Raw genomic sequence first — 15,568 nt, forward strand, 5'->3', positions numbered from 1 at the left:
CTTTTACAAAGCAATGTACAAATATGGTAGATATAATCAAGCATACTTATATATTCAATCATTTGTTTTTTATTATTATTATTATTCGTTTATTTAGGTTGAGGATAGGTTCAGCCCAAATGATGTCAGGAAGAGTGCAGGGGCGTATCAAGAAGATAGCTCAACCTCACATTATTTTAAGCACCCCAAAACAGACAGTCACCGCCTTGAACAGTGTGTCCCTCATCTCTTTGTAGTTGGACTAGAATAATAGATGTTGTCACACTGTGCTGCACAGCACTGTCAATTGTGAGGGCATGTTAAATACAATTGACTCCAGCCTGGTCATAGGAGGTAATATTTTTAGTAGATTATATGATATGATAGGTCTATTTAAAAGATTAAAAACACAAGAGAGGCAAAAACAGTAGAAACGCTCAGCAGACAGATACAAAGGAATTGTCAATACTTTGCACTGGTGAGGAGTCCTAAAACCTTTTTTGGCACTATATAGAATTGTTCTTGTTAAAAAGTGTAGGCAAAGGTAAAAATGTTAGTTACTAAATGACTTGAACATAAATATTAATAAACATAAAGATTAACAATAAATCAACTAAATGCTCAGATGCTTTTTTTCATGCGCGTGGTTCATTAGTCTCCATTCATTATGCTGTATCGAAAGGTTTCTCAAATTTAAAGCATGCACTACTAAATATTAAGTCCTTAATGAGGAATGTTGAAACACTGGAGCCTCCCGAAATGAATGAGAATGAGAAACACTGCTGTAGTGTAGGCCTATGCACCAGAACTGTCCAAATCCAAGTCTCTGCCATATGAACATGTTTAATTTGCATGTGGAACACACCTTTCGTCCTCCAGGAGGCTAAATGCTCCATCAGAAGCAAAAATACATGCTTGATTAGCTATATCATTATTTCTTGGATGACACTTGGGTAACTGAAGACCATGGACCTTCATCACTTCCCATTTCATTAAAAGACAAAACAGCCTCCACACTTTCTAAAGTGAGGCTGAGGAAAGTCTGTACGTTTCTGTACTTTTTGTTGATAACAGTTTGCTATGTAGTGCCAGAAACCCTATAAGATGAGGTTTGAGACTACTAAATATCCTGATGTGATTTGAGTGATTTATACATGCAGTTTGCACATAACTAACACTAATGTATTTAATTTTTAATGCTTTTGAAATCATATTCGTTGATGTATATTATTGTTGCTGGATCCCGTTTTCCTTCACTCACACACACACACACACACACATATACATACATTTTCTAAACCGCTTATCCTTCTGGGTCGCAGGGGGAGCTGGAGCCTATCCCAGCGCTGATTGGGCAGAAGGCAGGAAACTCCCTGGACAGGTTCCCAGTCCATCACAGGGCAAACAAACAGACACACACAATCACACACTACATTCACACCTAGGCGCTTTTTAGCATCTCCAGTTCGCCTGCCTGCATGCCTTTGAACTGTGGGAGGAAACTGGAGCACCCAGACTAAACCCACACAGACACATGCACAGAAACTATACACAGAAAGGACCCTGATTGTTTTACCTCAATTACTTGTAATTACTTACTGTATCTTAAAGCCTCTTGTCTTACATAATTACTATTAGCTATATTTATCTCAAGGTGAGCGACAAAACCTTTTGTTCTACTGCACATTTCAGTTGCTGAATGACAGCAATTATGAATTTAAACTGGGATATTAAACATTATCTGGTCTGACACTACTGAGAACAAACTAAAACAAACAAACAAAAAAAATCCTTGTAAAGGACTTTGCAGTTTAATTATGTTGCCAGTTTTTTAAATTGGAATGTCTGGGTTTTGTATGGAAGCTACACAGATTTACACAGCTTGGCGCAACTCACACAACTTAGCAACTGTTTAAAGTTTGTCATAGGAAAGCTTTGGTGAATTCAGCCTCTCATCCTCTATTTATGTGTGTCTAATGCAAATATAGGTGGGGAAGTCATCATTGCTTTGCTTCCTTGTTGAAGAGGCTACAGAGCAAACAGTATGAACATCATTTGACAAGCAAAACTGAAGCAAATGTTCCTGAACTCCAGACCAAACTTCTGACCAGACTGATATACACGCTCAGTAAAGAGGTCAGTGACACTGAATTTTCTACTTTACTAATACATCAGCGAGAGGAACACAGAGATAAATGTGGACATGCACAGAACTGCTCAGCCATTAGTGACTGAGACCATCTATAATAATTAATGTGAGTCCAGTTGATTTTGACCTATGATATGAGGTTTATTTGATGTATGTCAGATGCAGCTACAGGCATTTTTAATGAATAAACCTCTGTATTGCATTGTGAGCTCTACCTGAAAATGACATTACTGTAGAAACAGATTCTCATACTTTGATCCTGAATTTGCTGTAAGAGAGCACAAATAAATGAAGGTGTATTTTTAGACTGATGGCTTTATGCTCTGTCACCATGGAGGAGGAGGCATAAACTCAATCTCCATTCTGTAGTCAGAGAGCACGTATTGTTTTGAGCAGAGGGCTGATCTGCTGTATTGCAGATAAGCTCAGTAGATGAAAGTATGAAGAAATGCTGACAAACAGCTCAGAAATGCTGACAAATCAGTCTGGTCATCGTTTGACAGGTTTGGCTAACAGGCTAACAGGTGTCCTTGCTGAGTGACCTGGTAGGTTATTCAAAAGAATAAGCAGATTATTATTTGTTCAGATTATATATTTATATAAAATAAATTTGTAAGACTTTTTAAAGAGTGATGGTTTAAACTGTGTTCTAACTGAAAATGGACTTTCAGGTCACTGTAGAAACAGAAGTTTCGGAGTGTAAGAGATTAGACGAAGGTTTATTATATTGTGAGTGACGTTGTGATCCTACGTCACCATGTAGGAGGAGACATGCTGTACGTTTCTGTCGCCATTTCGAAGAAGCGCAGACAGTCATCGGTTGGAGCTCAGAGCTGATCTGCTGTACTGAACATAGTTTCAGTTCATAAAGAATGAAAAGATTGCTGACAAACTGCTGTGGGAAATGCCTGCAATTCCTTCTTCCACTAAAGAACTGGACACTGTCTGATGGATGTGGCTGACAGGCTGCTCTTGTTGTCTAAACTGAAGTGTGACGGATCTGAGAGGAGCTCGATGAAGAGCGGTAGGACAACACATTCACTCAGATTAAAGACTGAAGATTAGAGATTAAAGAATGAGCAGTTTATCATTTTACTGAGATTATATACATTTATACTGATTTATTTACAGTATTATTGTACTATAGATTACAGTTTCACTTTAAAATGGCATTTCAGATTACAGTTAAAATGATAAAAAAGCAGGAAGTAACTCCAGTTGGTGTCCTTTAGGAAAGAAAACTGAGCTGGAAAAGTAAAACTGACTTCATTACTGAAGATTATTTTATCAGTAAGTGAAGGTTGTTTGATGTATTATTTGTTGTTTATCAGTGTATTTTAGTGACTGTTGTCTTTAATACTGTGCTCTGTTGGAGGAAAGACAGAAACAGGTTAAATAAACTGATTTAAAAAGTAGATGAAATTGTTGGTGTAACTCCAGATATTCTAGAACTCAGTTTGGAGAATAAAGAAAACACTGCAGACTGTGTTCAAATTAGAAAATTATCCAGTGTTTTTAGTCAGTCAGTTTTTTATGAACAGTTTCTGAGATGATTGGCTATTTATTAATTATTAATATTTTTTATGTATTTATATAAAAATAATAATTTATTTTTCTATTCATAATCATGTTATGAATAGTCATGTTATTGCTTGTTTGTCTTTGTGGGCTGTATTGTGTTTTGTAATATATGTCTAGTGTAATTTAAGTTATAATGAAATAAAAAAGATAATGATAAAACACAAATCTTTCTGTTTATGTGCTTATAAAAAGTTTGCTTATCCCTTTCATTTTTCATATTTTTCAGTTAAACAGACTAAAAAAAGCAGTTAAAGTTCTAAAACAGGACACCCTTTAACAGAAAAGACTAAATTGTAGTTTAGTTGTTCAAATAGTTCTAATTTTTGAGTGTATAAAGCATAAAGAGTTTCTAATTATCTCAAGATTATCATGTGTACTACATGCTGTCTCAGAAACAAAGCCAAATTACAGACATTTATGTTGATGTGATCAGAGCACAGAGTTAATAAAGACTGAATAACATGTGAAAGCTTGTGTTTCATTGTGCAGCATTCAGTGTTATTACTGTTTACTTCCTAAATGCTCTCTAAAGCTGCTGATCGGCTCCTGCACCTATTTTGGTTGGTAATTCTTGGAAAGTATAGAATGAACAGCAGAGGGCGATGTTGTTGTTTTGAAGGTCTAAAACTGATAAGACTGATTTGCTGAGTAGCTCAGCAGACAACAAACACAATAGGAATTAAACCAGTAAAACATCACAAACAAAACAAGCTGATCTTACTGGCTGTATGTTCAGAGAAAGTTTGAGTGCTCAAGTAACCAAAGGTTTATTAAGCCTATTTTAATGTTATATTTTTGGTGGTAATAGAAGAACAACTTTAAAATCTGTTTGACATTAGACTATTTCTGCAGCATGAAATAGGCACTGATGCATTTAAGCTTTGACTCTGTAGATGTTTACTGAAGATACAGAGCGCTAAATACTCTGAACGCACATTGAAAATTGAGAGGTCGAGCGTTAGACTGAAACCTGAAGCTGCTCTGTTGTTGGTGGTTGTCAGTAGCTCTTGGTGACCCAATTTCTTCCCTTGCTAACTTCAACATTGCAGGTCTAAATCACTTAAATGTGTGCAGACATCTACTCAAAGGCTGTGGCTTAGTCGTTTATCAGACATGTTTTTGCCATGATAAAAACAAAAACCTAGGAAAAACCTAAATTCACAGTGGTGTCAGCTTATTAAGTGGAATAACAACAAAATGTTTTCCTTTCCTTTTGTTTGTTTTTTTTTTTCTTCTAGGTCCTCTCGCGGTATATGTGTCAGTAAAGGTAGGACATTTTTTTCATTAAATAAACCTGATACAAAGGTTGGATATGCAGATTACGTTGCCATGGTGATGCCGCATAGTAAAAAAAAAAATCACTGCTTGGTAGATCATCCGGGAAAATCCAGGTTTAGATTGAACTAAGATTAACGTTAGCTGGAGATCCTGCTTGGTGAGACACACCAGGTGTTACAATAAAACCACAATTAAACTGATCATGCAACTTCAGACAGGAGTCACCAAAATCAACAGACTGTAACACCTATTTAAAAATGAATCAGTAAGTAAAACCATGTACAAAGATATAAAATACTGGAATATCATTTAATACCAGTTCAGAATGAAAGCTTTTTACAAAATTCATAGCATAAACAATAAACACAGCATAAATACAGAAATGGACTGAGTGAGTGCTCACACAGTAAACGCTTGTGACCAGTTTTAAACAACAGGTTTGTTCAATACTGATCAAAACAAGGCAGCCATCTGCAAAGAATGTAAAACATTATTAAAAAAGGATATACAGCTGATAAAATACAGTTAATGTCTGATCTCTGAATAATCCACTGAGTCACTCTGGTCTTCTTCTGTCATTCCAGCTCTGTTTATCTGTAAAACACAGCAGAACCTTTTTAGTAAAAGCTCTGTTAATACTGATAAAATGTACAGTGGAGTTGTACATGTGTTGAACATCTGGGAAATAAAAAACAAAAAGTTTTAGAATAAAAAAAACAATTAAACAAAGAAAATCAAAATGAAGAAGAAATATGAGATTCTGCTCCATTTCATGACTTACAGTGACCATGTTTGGGTCTTTGTAAAAAAGGTCAGATTAATTTTAAGTCTTCTCTCTTCCACTGAAGCTCGTGTTCAGGCGACTCTCAGCTGGATTTGATCTACAGATTAGGGGCTTTTGCACAAACTTGTGGAGTTCATGCAGCTTGAGTGCACAGTGTCATTTAAATATCAAATATTCTACTTTTCACTAACATTTCTATGCTAATAATATAATTACAATTAACTGTTTTGTATTCAATTAGAAACGAACACAAAATAAAAGCATTTTCACTAGAGGCCTCAGATTTTTGGACTGTACAATCCTTTCAGTTTGCTTTTGTGTCTTTGACTTTGCTTTAACCCTTAAAATGTGGCTTCTGGGTGAAAACTATGCGTTTTATCAGATCAGTAATGAAACATACCGTGAATTCAACGTGTGTGTAATTAGTTTCAAAGAGTAGGTCCTATAGACAGAAGCACAGACGCATGAGAATTCAGATTAGAACAGACAGGAGGACATACGATCTTGGAAAGTCCCTAGTGCTGCAGTCTCACTATTCAGTCAGGATCTTGAGACCCTAGCTCTATTTCTATGGAGGAAAACTTATTGTTAAACACTCCTGTGATTAATAACATCATAATACACTTTTTCTGAGAATCTCTTGCGCATCGTCAGCTTTTAAACATTGAGCAACTGATGTAGACCGATTGGAGAGAGCCAGTAAAAAACAACCAGTGTACGGTAGCTGTGCACTGTCCGTTATGACATTATTTCACTTTATTTACTTATTAACTAAATATTTGATCTTCCCTTCTGTTCCTTCTGAATTTGTTATTTTTTTACATCTTACACTCAGTTTTTCATTTTAAAATGTAGCACTGCTGCTTTTGTACATTCCAACTTGTTTACAAACCCCAGAAAATGAAATGTACTCATATGTACTGCATATCATGACAATGTATTGTGATGCTCTCTCTGCTAGTACTCACCCTTAAACAAGCAAAACTACCTATATGTAATAGTAAATTACACTGTGGTCCATATACATTCGTTAATAATAATGAAAGCATAAGAGAGTGCAGAGTTGGAGTGTAAATATGATGAAGTTGTTTACATTTCACGAGTCTCAACAAGTCAGTTAAACCAGTCAGTCTGCATTTTACAGTCTAGATCATTATCATGGCTTTCTGGCCGTTTGATTAGTTAAACAAAATGCGCGGCTTGTATTTGAAATGGCTGTCCTCCCCCATACGAGCAGCCTGAGTACACAACCAGAACTCTGTTTAATTACAGACAAAATAATGTCTTTATACTGAACCCACTGAAGCTCTGAATTTGCTCTGTATTAGCTTCAGAAAGAACCTACTGTATCCATCAGAATCAGCATTTAAAAATACACAGTTCTGTGTAAAAGAATGAATACAGTGTATTTGTCAAATATTGTAATAGGTCATGTCTGAAAAGTCTAAAGTGCTTTCATGAGGTGAGTCCAAGTTAGAGATATTTTACTATATTAACATAGTATATAGAAAAAATAAAACAAATTATACTAACACTTGTATCCACATACTAACACTCTGAGTTACATACAGATTAACACAGTGAGATCCTTTCAACATGACCAAACAACTTAAAGAGAGCTAATAACATTCTGCTGCTGTTCTATTCCAGCCGAAGATGTTAATGTTCAGGTCTGCAGTGTAATAGATGGAAGACGAATATCCTCGTCCTCATAAAGTGTGTGCAAGAACTTCAAAATAAGTATTAACTATCATATTAATACATATAACTAAATTACCTCATGACTTTCCCTTGAATTTCGAGTTGTGGTTTTCACTTCAGTGTAATTCAGCTCAGCATCTTGAGAATCTAGAGAGTAAAAAGGCAGAAGAGTGTTTTGTATAAATGTGGCAAAAACTGCATCACTTACAAAAACACTAATATTGATGTAGCAAATCGAGAAGATGTATTTCTTGCCTTGTTGCTTTTTCTTCTTTTTCCAGAACCACAAAAATAATATTGATAGAGCAACAATCAGAACAGGTATCAGAACAGCAGCCAGCGAACTGGATTGATCTCTCTTAACATTCTGACCTGAGACTGTTAAGAAAAAAATTGCTGCAGTAAACCGGCCCAATAATTAAACAAGATATTAATGCTAACTTCACAAAATAGCAAAGACAAACATGTCGTTTGCGTTAAATCTCAGTAATTAGCAGGTGAATCTGCTTCATTATAGCAACAAACAAACTAATGACATTTTCTTAGTGTAACCAACTCTGACTAGAATATTCACCTTTTAATTAGCAACAAACAAGATACAAAATGAATGATGATGGTAACGTACCTGCTTTATAGCAGATATTTGTAATGTTCAGCTGGGTTGTCTGATTGCTGACTGGATTAGCAGCTACACAGGTGTAAGTAGAGTTTGGGTTGGTTATATTCAGAGGCAGAGAGAGACATTCACTGCAATCTGAGCTACTGATGCTGGAGATTCTCTCTTTCTCTTCATACCAGGACAAATTCACATCCTTCCCATTCTCCACAGAGCACAGAGGAGAACACGACTCTCTGAGACTCACTGAGCGCTTTTCAGCTTGATTTCTTATGATTGGTTTTGATACTGGAGCTGTGAAATACAAAATTAAGTAACAAAACAGATAAGAGATGATTATTGAAGTCATACACAAAACTACAACTAACAATACAAATATGTCAAATTACTATTAACAGTATCACTATGATAGTGTGAACTGAAATGTATTTGTTTGTCCTGTTTGGCTACTATAGAAAAGATTCAGTGTCTGATCTTAAGCTGCAGCTGCAGTTTGCCAACCTCAGGCAGGTTTCAGCATGTCTGATATCTACTGTAGTTCATAAACAGCACGTCTGAGCCATGTGCTGTATCTCTATTCAGTACACACTGACTGATGATCTCGTTTGTGATCACATCCTTCACAACAAAGTGTTTTGTATTGTGTTTGTATTTTTTGCAAACTAGTCAATCAATATAAGTATAAAAATTAGCACCTTTTTATCACATTAAATCTAGTCTGTTCATCAGTCCAACAGTACAGCAAAAATCTCCAACACTAGTTCAGTGTGAACAGTGTCAGTGTGAACAACTGGTACACAGATTATCCTGTTCCAGGGTAGCAGCTACTCTTATTATTTACTGTTGATCTGCAGTCTGAGCTCAGTTCTGTTAATTATCTGTCTCCTTTATTCTACAGGAACTCTCAGGTTCATTATGTGGCACATTATCTGTGTTATTAAGGCTGATGTCACAATAAGGATTAAGCAACAAAATATTGTGCAGCTCTGCTATGAAATTTGGGAAACTAGTACAAAACAAGTATGTAAGTTACATAATGATGAGAGAGAAACTGAAGTGCAGACCCACAAACAGACACTTTAATGGGTAATATTTACTCACCATAGACATCAACACTGAAACTCCAGACTGAGGATATTCCAGTAATGATATTTAATTTATAAACTCCAGAATCTTCTCTGCTCATGTTTGTGATGATTAAAGATCCACTGTTTCTGTTCAGCTGCAGTCTGTCTCTGAATTTCTCACTGTAATAGTCTGTAATAATCTCTCCTCTAATAATCTGACTGTTCACTATCCTTATTTCTACACTTTCAGATCTATAAAACCACAGTATGTGAGCATCACTCTGAACTCCAGTTAATCCAGTATGGATGGTTACAGTGTTTCCCTCCAGCTCCTGCAGTCTGACAACCTCTTCTCCAGCTGAGCACAGCAGACCTGAAACAGTGTAAGTAAATAATATTAGTCTATACACTCACACACAGAAGATATTCAATATCAGTTCATTTCTGAATCCACTATCTCAGATGGTTTAAAAAGTGACTGAACTTGGACATCAGATCTTTTCTGCAACACTCTCATTTAATCTGATTCACATTTAGTACAGGAACAGCTGTGTGTCTACTATGAAGGAAGAACACTGACTGTTCTACAGTTTCCTTATCAAAACTAGAAACCATTTACTTTACTGGTAATAATCAAACATTAAGAACAAATGCCCACAATGAGCCCCTGAGGCAAACACTAATCAATATTAAAAATGTGTAAAATGTAGGTTATCTAGCACTTCATCATATTCAGTTTTCTTTGTATTGACTACATGCACTTAATAATTTTGTCCCATCAAACTTTATTTAAATTATACTGTATACTCTTCATAGCAGATGAGTATGAAATACAGTCTGAATTTTATGATCCAGAAGTTCCTCTTGTGGTTTTTGAGAATTCCTCTCAGAAGATAGACACTGTAACAGAGCTGAAATCAAAGCCAGTAAACCTGCTATAAAGACTTAAACTGACTCAGAGTCAGTAACTGCAATTATTTTAGCTCTCATCTACCTGATCCTGCTGTTCTTTCATCCCTCCATCACCCTGAACAGCCCCACTGATCTCACTACTGCTTTAATGTTAAAGCTACATTCAACACACTTCATATACAGATCTAATCACTGATATGACTGTATTTCACATTGACAGATCATCTAATACAGATGCACCTACTTTCAGTTCTGCTCTACTGTATAAAAACACATCAACACTCACAGTGACACTGTTTTCTATTAAACACAGAGCAGTAACAGTAAAGACGATCTCTATCAGTGTTCAGTCCGGACTGACCGCACTGTAAGTTCAGAGCTCCTTATTTTCCTGGAATAGTTTGAGGAAAACAGACTTACAGTAAAGCAGGTGAAGCAGAGCTGGATGAATCCTGTATTCTGAGAACATCTTAACCAGCCATTCTAATTAACGAGCTTCATCAACTAACCCCTCAACTCCATCGTCAGTTTTCTTCTCAGCTTCATAGAAAACAAAAGAAACACACGGAGCTCATGTGCTCGTACTGGGCTGGGCTAGGCTGGGCATGCCCATCATGCATTGCGTGAAAAGCTGTCCTGAATTTAAACTGGCTGTTTCACCATCTTACAAACTAAAATCATAACAATATCAGCTGAGATGAGTCTTTTAAATGATTATAAAAAACTATGTATAAAATATAGGTTAACCCTTAGCTGCCTCTTTTTATACTGAAAGCACTGACAGTACAGCTAGATTACAGTGAAAGGTTATAAATGATCTCCTGGAAAAATGAATTTGTTTCTCTGAATGCATTGTGTACATAGTAAACACTCTGAATGCACTGCATGTGTGTGTATTGTTTACATTGTTTGTAACTCTCTGTCTTGTCAGTAAGTTGTGTTTTAGCTGGTAAAAACACTATATTACATTAGAATAAACACAAATAAAGTTATTGACATCCCGGTTAAAAGAATGAAGTTAGATTAGTGATTACTAACCCTGATCCTGTAGATCTACCTTCCTGCAGCTTCTAGTTCCAACTACATCCTGCCACACCTCCATCTCTTCAGAAGTACTAGATTGGCTGGATCAGATGCATTAGTGTTATGAAAGGAAGAGGCAGCATTTTAGATACAGGTTGGAACTAAATTCTGCAGGAAAGTAGAGCTACAGGAGGATTTATTAAATTCCATCAGCAGCACTTGAGTTAATATAGTGAAGATTTTAATCAATCAGCTTCATTAATAACTCTTTAACTCCATCATGATTCTTCATCTCAGCTTTATAGAAAACAAAAGACAAACACAGAGCTGATGTGCTCACGCTGGGCTGGACAAGGCTGGACGTGTCCATCATGCATTGCGTCATGAACAGTTCAATCAATCAATCAATCAATCAATCAATCAACCTTTATTTGTGTTTATCTCTTATCTGCAAAGGTAAATTGTCACTTTGTGCCTCCATGTGCTAGTGTTTAGTAGTAGGAGTGTTATGCACAACCATATTCAATCTCGTAAACACCCAAAGATTTACATCCACATTGTTGCTGACTTAATAATAATAATAATAATAATAATAATAATAATAATAATAGTTTTCTTTGCAGAGCACCTTTGACAGACTCAAGAGCAGTTTACAACACAGGTGATAAAAGAGCATACACAAATAAAACAGTAGGAGAAAAACAGTAAAACTACATACAAGCATAAAGAAATGCAATTATTAAAATATCATTCACAAATAAAAAAACAACAGGAAACAATCATTTTGATATTTTAGCCCAACACACTGTATGCACACTGTATTTATAAGCCAGAAACTTTATCATGAATAACTGTGACTGAGACAGCTGCTCCGTATTTTGTATCTATGGCTGCAGTTTTAAAGTACAATTAGGAGGTTGTTTTCAGCATGAGTTCATCCAGACTGAGGCAGTGATTATGTTTCATGCTGAAAGCACTGCCTGAATACACTGAAAGCTCTGAATAAAGGAGAATCTTCATTTAACTGTTACTTCTTTTTTTCCCCACACTGTCACAAACTGTATTTTCCAATGTACACTGAAAAAGTTGGACCTGTAAAATGTTCCCCCTTATTAATCACAACTAATACATTCAGGGGCCGTGGAAAATAATCTCTAGGTGTTTTCTCAAGGATGTCACCTTTATTGTCCTAGTGTAAAAGTTTGAGATACACTGAGGCCTCATTTTAAGCTGAAACCCACCACTTCCGTTTTAATGTGTGAATCTGGGGGGCTGATAACTGCTGCCACTGTGACTAGAGTGCACCAACCACAGACATAAAACACTGTACAAAGATCACCTCTCATTTATTTAATTTCCAGTCAAAACAGCCACTAAGTACAATTTATTCATTTTTCAGGAGGAGATTAGATACAGTATAATCGACTTTTATAATAAGGAGAAAGTTAAATAAAAATGAATGAATATACAGTAGTCTCCAAAACTGGAGTTAAAAAAAAAAAAATTATAAAACATGTATAGAAAATGGGTCTCAACCACTGGGTAAGACTTGGTAGACCACCAAAACTGATAACATCAGATGCACAGCACTTTCATCTTGAAGAGAGAGGAGAAAATAAAGCTGCTTTAGATCTGAAAAAATCCACAGGTTTATCTGTCCATCCTTCCACTGTGAGAAGACAACTCAATGCTATGAGTCTGAAAGGTGCTGTTCCAGAGTAAAGTATTGTAGCGTGTTTAAGAAATGGTTTTGCATATTAGTTTGGGAGTGTGACGTGTGTGTGTGTGTGTGTGTGTGAAACAGAGAGAGAGAGAGAGAGAGAGAGAGAGAGAGAGGAAGAAACAATGAGAGGCACAAACTGGCAGTTGTGGGTCATTCAAATCTGAAGTCATTATCAGTGACTCATGACAGTTTTATCATGTGACACCTGGAAAACACCTGTCACTGAACAAGAAGAAGAAAATATGCAAAGCCCTGAAAATATACTGTATACAAGAGCAGCTCTGGTGAATTTTAGTGAAGAGTTTTTGGGGGGTTTAATGCGTCCTCCCTCCATTTACCATCACCCACAGATCAATACATTATCACATGCTTCTGTGATCTAATAAGCTGCTGCTCTGAGAACCATAACGGAACATGAACAGTGTGTGGTTTGTTTATTCATCCATCATCAGTTATTCAGTGTCTGTTGTTCTTTCCACAGAGTGAGTTCAGCAGTCTGCCATATGAAAGGAACAGGTGAGTGATTATATCCATATAGATGCTGTGTTTTTATATGTGTTCTATATGGAAATCCCTAAAAATCATTTTGAAAGTGAAACTAGTCTGGACTCTCCTAAAAGTGAAATATATAAATAGAATACAATACTTGTGTTATCGTATATGTATTATTTTTGAATGAACAGTTCTAAAACAAGATGTATATTCTATTTGGTTGCACTTTAAATGATTGAAATATAACACATGATGTTATTAACCACGGGCTCTTTGTTTATTTGCAGGTCAGTCATCAGTTCCATTTACTTAAACTCAGGGGAAAATATTTTAATACTTCTTTATTTATTTTACTGTTTAGTAGCACCCCTACATGTGTTAAACCACACCCATACATGTATTAAACCACACCACTCTTTGATAAATGTAAGTGTTCGAACAATAATTGAAATAAAAAATGTTTTTATAAAGATGAAAGATTTTTTCTTTATGTTCCAAGACCTTCCTTAGAATATTTGTTCATCTTATGGACGCTCTGTAATGCTTATGATGACCAGACTTCAACTAAAGATCTCAGAGTTTATTTATTGCTGCTTCATTTTGAAAGAGTAAGTCAGAATAAACCACATTATAGCTTAATGTTGTCTTGAAATCTCCTTCTATGTGTCGTGGCAGCAGACTGCAATTCTCTCTCTCTCTCTCTCTCTCTCTCTATATTGTAAGTACCACTTCCTGTGTGACTGACTGAAAACAGTATCTCTTTCAGTTCTCATCAACACACACTGAACTCTCATCACGTGAGTAAGTGAGCAGTGAAGAGCCTTCATAAACTACAACAGATCAATAACTTTCTGAGATTTCTTTGAGATCAGCAGATATGTTCCTGTTGTCCTCTACTAATTTCTCACCCCTCTCTCTTTCTCTCAGAATATTCCTGTTATTTGTTCTTTTGCCTATTTCATACATTTTGTTTCATGTCACTGACTCATCAAACAAGACAGAGTATTACATACAGTACAGTGTTTACATTACAGCACTATGGAGACTTCAGTGGGTTTGCAATTCTGATGTTCCAAAATGTTTATGAATATTATGCATAATTGAGGTGTTTGCACACCAGACGCCCCTCATCAAATAACTGCCTTTTGTTAGTGAATGAAATATAAGCTGTGAGCTGTTTTATGTATCTGTTCTTTCGCTTTACAGTAACTTAATGCAAAAGCACAGATAAGCAGGTGTTTATATATAAATAAAACAGTTAAACTGAAGTTCAAGCGGTTATATTAACAGCAAACTGAACTGTGGGAAGTTTGTTATGGTTCCACTACACAGTAACTGAATAGCAGATTAATTAAAAGTGGTGTGAAATACTGAGGACAGTTTGTAGTTTACTGAAACTGTAAAGAAGCAGAGAATCTATAAAGAACATTTACACACAAACAGAAACAGACACGCAACTGTACTACTGAACAAAGCACACACTGTACAGATCACTGTCCTGCCCCAGATACAGAAACCCACAGACTCCATTATGAGTTTCAGAGCTGCACTGACTGTGCATGCAAAGCCACTGAGGGTCTAAATGCAGTTGAGACAAAGTCATAAATCTTAAAGTGATTGTAGCTGCTTTTGTTTTGTCTTTTTAGTGGCTGAAAAAACTTTGAACTTAGTGGCTGTTCAGACTGAAAATTTAATAAATTAATTTATATATTTGCACATTACAGTACATAATAGTTTAAAGTTCTTTCTCTGTGAATTATTAGCTGCATCTCCAGCTGTCATGGGTTACTCAACACTGGTTTGTTATGAGAAGAAGTGTCTGGGGAAAGATTATCCTCTGCTCACACTGTGTAGTGTATCCCTCATTATCCACCCCCACCCTGTTTATTATAGGCCTGCTGGGCTGGCCTGGTCACACCTCAGTGGACTTCACCACACAACCATACATTTTCATAAATATGTGAACTTACGAACTCCTCACACACATCTCCTGATACTTTAAAATGACATGATTCCTGTTTGTTTCCTCTCACCTACTGCTGTCCTGTTAGTACTCATTAGTCTTTATGTCGCCAAGTTTATGATTTTTAATATTGTTGCTCATAGATGCTGCTGTAGTCATGTCATTCTTCTCAAGTTAAACATGCATAAACTCTGATAGACGTTAAAAGGTAATGTATATTCATGTCTTCTGTTCAGTTCTTTACTTTGGACTCACCACAAAAACTTCATCAACCTCAAAATATCATTAAAGATGAAGCTG

General features: G+C 36.0%; 1 protein-coding gene and 1 long non-coding RNA gene across 5 annotated transcripts; one reads left to right on the forward strand and one right to left on the reverse strand.

Annotated features, from left to right (window-relative positions):
* The first annotated feature begins 1,858 nt into the window (after nucleotides 1–1,858).
* On the forward strand, nucleotides 1,859–13,845 carry LOC118816613. 3 transcript variants are annotated; one of them, XR_005007886.1, is made up of 6 exons: nucleotides 1,859–2,115; nucleotides 2,892–3,152; nucleotides 4,948–4,976; nucleotides 9,406–9,538; nucleotides 13,295–13,329; nucleotides 13,593–13,845. It is a non-coding gene; the product is annotated as an uncharacterized LOC118816613 (long non-coding RNA). The 3 variants fall into 3 exon arrangements; XR_005007884.1 differs by lacking the exon at nucleotides 4,948–4,976 and having other exon boundaries at nucleotides 1,866–2,115; XR_005007885.1 differs by lacking the exons at nucleotides 1,859–2,115; nucleotides 4,948–4,976 and adding an exon at nucleotides 2,122–2,234.
* Nucleotides 5,278–10,891, reverse strand: LOC118816609 (SLAM family member 9-like). Of its 2 annotated transcripts, XM_036583096.1 has the most exons (6): nucleotides 10,488–10,889; nucleotides 9,190–9,528; nucleotides 8,098–8,382; nucleotides 7,728–7,850; nucleotides 7,549–7,619; nucleotides 5,278–5,581 (listed from the first exon to the last, which is right to left on the reverse strand). In XM_036583096.1, exons 1-6 carry the CDS (start codon nucleotides 10,534–10,536, stop codon nucleotides 5,513–5,515), a joined length of 936 nt encoding a protein of 311 aa, XP_036438989.1. In that variant the 5' UTR covers nucleotides 10,537–10,889; the 3' UTR covers nucleotides 5,278–5,512. The 2 variants fall into 2 exon arrangements, with proteins under 2 accessions (XP_036438989.1, XP_036438988.1); XM_036583095.1 differs by having other exon boundaries at nucleotides 7,549–7,850; nucleotides 10,488–10,891.
* Nucleotides 13,846–15,568: the final 1,723 nt, after the last annotated feature.

This window comes from Colossoma macropomum, unplaced genomic scaffold (genome assembly GCF_904425465.1).
Source record: "Colossoma macropomum unplaced genomic scaffold, Colossoma_macropomum, whole genome shotgun sequence".
Lineage (NCBI taxonomy): Eukaryota > Metazoa > Chordata > Actinopteri > Characiformes > Serrasalmidae > Colossoma > Colossoma macropomum.

What these genes read in the sequence shown, in the direction of transcription:
- LOC118816609 (XM_036583095.1), bottom strand. Translation starts at nt 10,536, where the DNA reads ATGTTCTCAGAATACAGGATTCATCCAGCTCTGCTTCACCTGCTTTAC. An exon ending in TCTGCTTCACCTGCTTTACT is followed by an intron (nt 9,529 to 10,487) that starts GTAAGTCTGTTT and finishes ACACTGTTTCAG; the next exon opens with GTCTGCTGTGCTCAGCTGGA. An exon ending in AAATATCTGCTATAAAGCAG is followed by an intron (nt 7,851 to 8,097) that starts GTACGTTACCAT and finishes TTTTCTTAACAG; the next exon opens with TCTCAGGTCAGAATGTTAAG.